The sequence below is a fragment of the Porites lutea genome, chromosome 13 (genome assembly GCF_958299795.1).
Source record: "Porites lutea chromosome 13, jaPorLute2.1, whole genome shotgun sequence".
Taxonomy (NCBI): Eukaryota; Metazoa; Cnidaria; class Anthozoa; order Scleractinia; family Poritidae; genus Porites; species Porites lutea.
Window position 1 is genome coordinate 2,100,007 of NC_133213.1, and position 6,603 is coordinate 2,106,609.

General features: G+C 40.2%; 1 protein-coding gene across 1 annotated transcript; it reads left to right on the forward strand.

Moving 5' to 3' along the window:
* The first annotated feature begins 3,523 nt into the window (after positions 1-3,523).
* On the forward strand, positions 3,524-6,039 carry LOC140923234 (galanin receptor 2a-like). Its single transcript, XM_073373320.1, has one exon. The coding sequence runs from the start codon at positions 3,790-3,792 to the stop codon at positions 5,326-5,328; it is 1,539 nt and encodes a 512-aa protein (XP_073229421.1). The 5' UTR covers positions 3,524-3,789; the 3' UTR covers positions 5,329-6,039.
* Positions 6,040-6,603: the final 564 nt, after the last annotated feature.

The following is a 6,603-nucleotide window of genomic DNA, read 5'->3' on the forward strand; positions in this document are numbered from 1 at the left end:
CTGCTGCACACATGCAGGAGTTATTCACGTGCTACAATACGTGCTGGTGTAAGCTCAGTTATGGGATCGTCATAGATGGTTGGAAGGAGGTGACAAGTTGGGGCAAAGAATGCAAGGTGAGCCAGTGAGAGAATAAACGCTCATCCTGTCAGTTTTCCCATCGACTGTAACAATTGTCTTCCCATCATAACTTGACCCTAAATTTTAACTTTCTTAGACTTCAGCTTTCAAAACGCCTTTTCTGTGTCGCATTCCAACTTGACCACATGTTAATTGGGATCAGTTCGTTCCGACAAGCAAAGAGGATATGATGTCCCGTCACCAGATGGAAAAGGTATCCTGTAGTCGCCCATTTTGATTTCGTTCCAAACCAGTTTGGAGGTACATTCCTTTGTTATTTCGGGGACATTCCAACAATGCCCTGAGTGCCAGAGGCTTTTTTCTGAGGAAATTTCGAGAGCTGACCTCTGGAGCCAGATCAGAGTATTCTAAAACAAGGTTTTGTTGTTAATTCAACTGCCTTTTAGCAATACCAGATGTAACATTCACCATTCACTGACCGTAATTTTTGATATCATTCTTCAGTACATTTATTGGACGTATGAATTCCAACATTAATTGGTTTTCTTTTGACACTGTTTGGTCGTCTTTCCCCACCCATTGGGGTGTTGTTCTTACAATATTTGAACGCCATTTAAAAAATTACTCTTGGAGGTGATTTAACACCATTTCGATCGGACGTCTTGCCAACTCCCCGTACTTGACTACCACCACAATGAACCCAGAAATTCAACCCAATTTCCAAATCAGTCATTTTGTAAAATACTAAAAAACATTCGTAACAAGTAAAATTGCTGCCAATGACGTCTCATTCTGTTTGAGTGGTCACTTAACAGGATTTCGTCCACAGACTCACAAAGTAAAGCTACCTTAGATACTCTATCCTTAACTTTGATAGTGAAATGGTTAGTAAAATTAGACCACACTAGAACGTGATGCCATTTGTCATTCTTAACGCCATCTCAACGCGCGTGGCCACTTGGTAATCGGCTTTGACGGCGCTGTAGCCACAGACCGCAACCGACCTTTTTCAATCCCCACTTCTACGGAATTGAGACGCTTTCCACAAGTGGCCAATAAATGAACGTCACGAACTTACCTTTCCACCAGTAATAAGGACACTCGCTGTGATCGCATCGCTCTTACAACGCGTTTCAATTATCATCGCACATCCAATACCAGCCAGCCAGCCAGCCAGCTATCTCTCCTCGTTCCTCGCGAAAGCTCCCAAGTGGCGCGGAAAAAAAGGGGCAGAGACACGGCTGTTTTTGCAGGCTCATACCATCAACGCCATTTGGTAAATTTACGTTCAGCCTTTCTACAGTCAAACCAAGGACACGTGAACAAACTAAAATCTATTCAACAAAAAAAAGAACTCTCGCTACTTTTTAGTGCTTACACATGTCAGTGATGTGGAAAACGTTCAGCAGTTGATTTAGGAATTAATTATAATAAAGTTGTGAGCAAGCGACAAATAGCCACATCAAGAAGGCATCATTAACTATATATTTGTAAGAATGTGACCAGTATGAGAATCGCTAATTTAGGAAGGCTCTTAACTTAAGCCACGCCAAAAATAATCGCGCACAGCATAAATTTCTCAGTTCAATTTCGATCAAGTTTTACTTTGACTACAGGGCGTCACCGGCTTACTGTCTGTCAAGGCAGAGTTAGGTTGGGCCCACCAACTTAGAATTTTGAATGTATCCCTAAAGGAAAATTGCAATAGCAAATCATTTGGAAATGGTACCACAGCGAAGTGTGTTTTCGTTTGTTGACTTGAGTATACAGTGGATCAATCAACATGGTCAATGAGGACCCTCTGTGAAACAATTTGTCCAATTATACAGCGTCAATTGTTTCATCGCTAAGAGTCAATCAGATCGCACTGAAACAATTAATTACTCGGTTCGTGACTTCCTTTGTTCAATATGTCATCTCCATAAACACAATGAATGGCAACCGTCGTTTAAAAAAAATCTGTTTTACGAAAGAAATTAACTAAGTATTTTACAAAGTATTTGGAATATTAAAGCTATCTGTCTATTGAAACGAAAAGTAATACAAATCTCGAAACGTTTGTTGAGTCGCTTTAGAGCTTGCTTTTTCCTCCAGAAAAATAAAGTTGCGGTTGTTTTGTTTGGATTTGTCCAACACAATTATAAGAAAAACAATACTTAAGCAAACAACACGTTGCGTGTAAGTTCAGAGGAAAATAATATAGCACGCTAACTTTCTTGTTTCAGTCTATGGAAGTAAAACATGTAGTTGTTACTTCCTCAATGGCGTGGGGGCGCTCATCAAACCTTAGGCAAGAATCAACCTGAATGGTCAAAAAATTAACGAAAAGCTCACTCACAGCGGGGCTTCTACTCTTTAATTCAGCGCTAGGGGAAGTTTATGCTCGGCAAGTTACGAACAATAAAAGCAATCAACTAAACAAATGAATGTAGGCTAAAGAGGAACGAGATATTTTGTTTACACTTCTAATCCAAAGGCAATCGATCTTTTATGGCGTTCCTTTTTCATGTGAGAGGTATCACGATAATTATAATTAAAGAGCATTAAGTTAATTACATCTACTTAATTAAATCGAGATTGATTTAACCTAATTTAATCGCATAGCGTGAGAGAGCAGGTTCAAATATACGAAAACTTAGGAGCGGTGAACGCATCTTGACAAAACGTGTGTCGCACAAAATAATTAAAGAAATATCTCGAAAAATTGGCGTGGTACAATTGGGCTTTATATTGTTGACTGACCTTTGATAATTTTAGCGCCTTTAAAATAAATACTGATACCGTTATCAAGCTTCATCAAAGCGGAACAACTTTATTCAAACCAGTGTTCTTGAAACACGCAAGGTTTGGAAGAAGTAAAAATATATGAAGCTACATTTTATAGAATACCGCCTTTCAGTGTTATAGAAGACCTTGCTTTGGGCGGTGACGCTTAAAGCACACAACTTCGATCTAGGAGATAGTTGGATTCTGCTACATATGGGTCTAAGGGCATGGTGCAGTGGACCTGTTCAGTTTAGAACATGCGATCACCTCACTACTCCAAGTTCACATTAAACTGTTCTTTTTATTGAGAAAGTATCTCAATTTAAAAGTGCTGTTTAATAATTTTAAGTTAAGTTTTTCTGGATTCACCCACAAGAAGAACTCGAGTAGAACTCGTACGTCTCGATTTAAGTTTGACTCTAGATATCAAGGGGTTACAGAAAGCTTCCATCAATGTCTATCACAAGTTACACGGGTTTAAAGTTACCATGTTATGTAAACAGCTACATTTTAAACTACATTATTACGGATTAACGTATTAACGTAATGATTTTCGGACTTCCTGTTTATCATTTTTGGGGTTACGACAAGACGTGAAGAAATGTGACCGGCTCTACGGGCTGTACATATTAAAATCACTGATACCTTTCTAACGGAAATAGTTTCTACCGGGGCGTCAGGCAGTAGCACATTGAATCTTGCGATAAAAAAGAATCCTGAATCGGTTCGTGGTCAACATCAGTACTGGTTTCTTTTGCTGGGTGAAAAAGAGAACGGAAAAGTATTATTTAGATCGCGGTTAATGCAAAAATAAGATTGATGATTGTTAACTAGAGTTGTGGGGGTTTGGAGAAGTCTAGCATAAGCCATATTACCAGGTGTTAAGTCATCGTCAAACTATCATTTAAGACGTCTCTTGGTTTCTTGAAGCATACGCTGATAATGAACTCAACCGCTCAAGTTAATGAATCAAGCGCAAGTTCGTTCGTGGAACCTCTGTCTTTTAAAGTAACGAAGATTGTACTCTACGCCATGATCCTCATCTTCGGGACGGTAGGAAACACGATGATCATACTGATCATTTGTAAATTTAAACAAATGAAAAAGGCGCCTGGAAATCTTTTCATCCTAAATCTCGCCGTATGTGACCTGCTTACTCCCCTTGTGAGCATTCCTCTTGACCTTGCTTTGGTGGAAAGCAGCGGCAAGTGGTATCTTGGCCCTGTCCTATGCAAGTTGCTTCCTCCAATAGCCACCTTTATCGCCACTGTTTCGCCTCTTACATTAGCCGTGATCTCTCTGGACCGATATCGAACCCTACTGCATCCTTTTAAAAAACGTCTGTACAGGAAGACCGTAAAGACCTTCATAGTCTTGGTGCATTTGTTTTCAGGTATATTAGTCCTTCCCTATGTCATAACTTTGGAGCTGTCTGCCGATGGACATTGCTCAGAAGTTTGGCCCAATCCGGGTCAATTACATTCGAAGATATACACAGTTGTTCTCTTCCTGGGTCAGTATGCGCTCCCGCTTGTTTTCATGGCTGCCATGTACATTTCGGCTGCAAGAAGCCTCTTTGTATCGACTCAACGCGCGCGTTTGATGTCGCTTAGCTCTTGGAAAAACTCATCTACGGCAGAGGGGAGATCAAGAAATGGATCTGGAAATGATTCATTATCAATGGAAGCCGGGTTGATTCGTCCTCGTGAAGCTCGGTCGTACGACTCGTTAGAAAGACACTTCTACAAAGAAAGCCTACACAACGTTCAGGTCACCAAGATGTTTATAGTGATTGTGCTCGTTTTCGCTGTGATGACTCTACCACTAGAAGTTTTATGGATGTGGTCGGAGTTTGGTGATGGCAAAACAAGTCGCGTCTACCCGGCTATTTCAGTTATGTGTCGTTTATTCACGTATGCGAATAGTTGCTTTAACCCGATTATCTTCTACAAGTTAAGCCGCGATTTTAACAGAGGGTTTTCAAACGTCTTCAGAAAGTGCGCCCCATGTCGTGCAGATAAGAGCGCAGTTAAAGAAACACAGCTGGGTGCCATAAGTGCATATGGAACGTGGGATCGCAACATAATGAGGACCCGCACTCCATCTTGGTTGACCCCTCGTGGATCTTTCCAAAGCGGACATTCCGTGAGTTTCGCAGATCAAGAAAAGGCAAGCCCTGAAATAAAAATGGAAAATCACTTAAACGTACCGGGAGCCGAATTCGAAAATCACAAGAAATCATTCTCTGTTGAAATGTTTAACAGAATTTCAATTAATAAATTGCCAGAGGGTAAATATCCAAAAGGTGACATCGCTGACTCTTTGCGTGGCTCTGTCCTGAGGGTCGCATCCACGAGTAACGAAAACGTGCTAAATAGAAACTGCAGTATATCAATCAACCTTTTGCTTTGCGAAGGGAACATCGCAATAGAGTTAGGAGACTTGGAGTCCTTAATAGTTCTTCCACAAACAGACTGTTAAAAGTAATTGCAAGTTATACTCAGCGGTTTTGCCGACGACTGTATTTAATAAGCACTTATCTTAGATAAGCAAATGATTAGATTATATAACGTTTCAGTCGTAATCAGAACATTTTGTTCACCTCTCCTGATGATCTATGACTGTAGTTTTGACTAAAAGATGCTGTAAACAGCCCTACTACATCTTAAGTGCATTTTAAGTACCATTTTCATAGTGGCAATCAAACCGTTTAACAATCGAGTAGTTTTCAAAACCAACATAGCAATCCAGCAGATGGAGGCAGATTAAATCTTTCTTACTGAAAAGTATCAATTTCAAAGCAGTTACTATTGCGGAAAATTATCTTTCGTGTCGGAAGAGCGCTTTGTAATGTAAAACTCAAATCAAGAAAGATGCTTCTGTCGTTGAGTCCTGATTGTTCACATAGCAATTTATAAACCAACAGTTAGTTAGCCAGGGAATCGCTGATGCTTTACGTTTAGTCCCTCGCGCGCCAAAAACATTTTAAAATTCTCTTTCTCTTATCACAAAAGAGCGCTAGATATATAATGGGCGCACATAGCCTGTTCAAGGCATTCAGATAGTAAAACGCGCGCGAAAAAATGACGAGGGCGCTCACTGCATACGATTTAACATGCTCCCCATCATCTAAACGCTTGTAACAGGCTAGAAAGCGGCATGAAAAAAGAAAATCCATGTACATCAAAATTAGCGTTTTTCCTGTTGCTGTTGATCTCATTGGGTAAACTTTGCCAACTCTTTAATACCGTCCTGATTACTTTACTTATCTCTGTTTATTTCCAAGACATAATGAGCTACAGGAGGGAAAAGAACGTTCCAATAACAAAAGACAAGTTTGTCATTGTATATCACAACCTCGTCTCCAGGACGCCTTTTCCTGGCTTTGAAGGTGGGAAAAGCGCCCTGGGCACGAGATTGTCTATATCAAGTAAATCAAACTTTTAAGGCATGCCTGCCTTCCTACAATGGACTATACGGGGAAGCTCCGCCCGAAAGGGGTACCTTTTTTAGGATTTAGGTACTGATAAAAGGGAGGGATTTTCCCCGTTGAAGTATATGAAAGGGTAGGGAAAGGCCAAAAGGGGCTAAGAAAAATGCATTTTATGGCTGTGAAAAAGTCGATAAAACGTTCTGTTTTTGTGACTTTTTCATACCAGTTTAAAGACAATGCATTTTCAGGAGTTAAAAGGGATGCAAAGTTCTAAGCTAAAGGTACGTTAAAGGGGTATGATTTGGCAATAGAACGGTATACGA

What these genes read in the sequence shown, in the direction of transcription:
- LOC140923234 (XM_073373320.1), top strand. Translation starts at nt 3,790, where the DNA reads ATGAACTCAACCGCTCAAGTTAATGAATCAAGCGCAAGTTCGTTCGTG.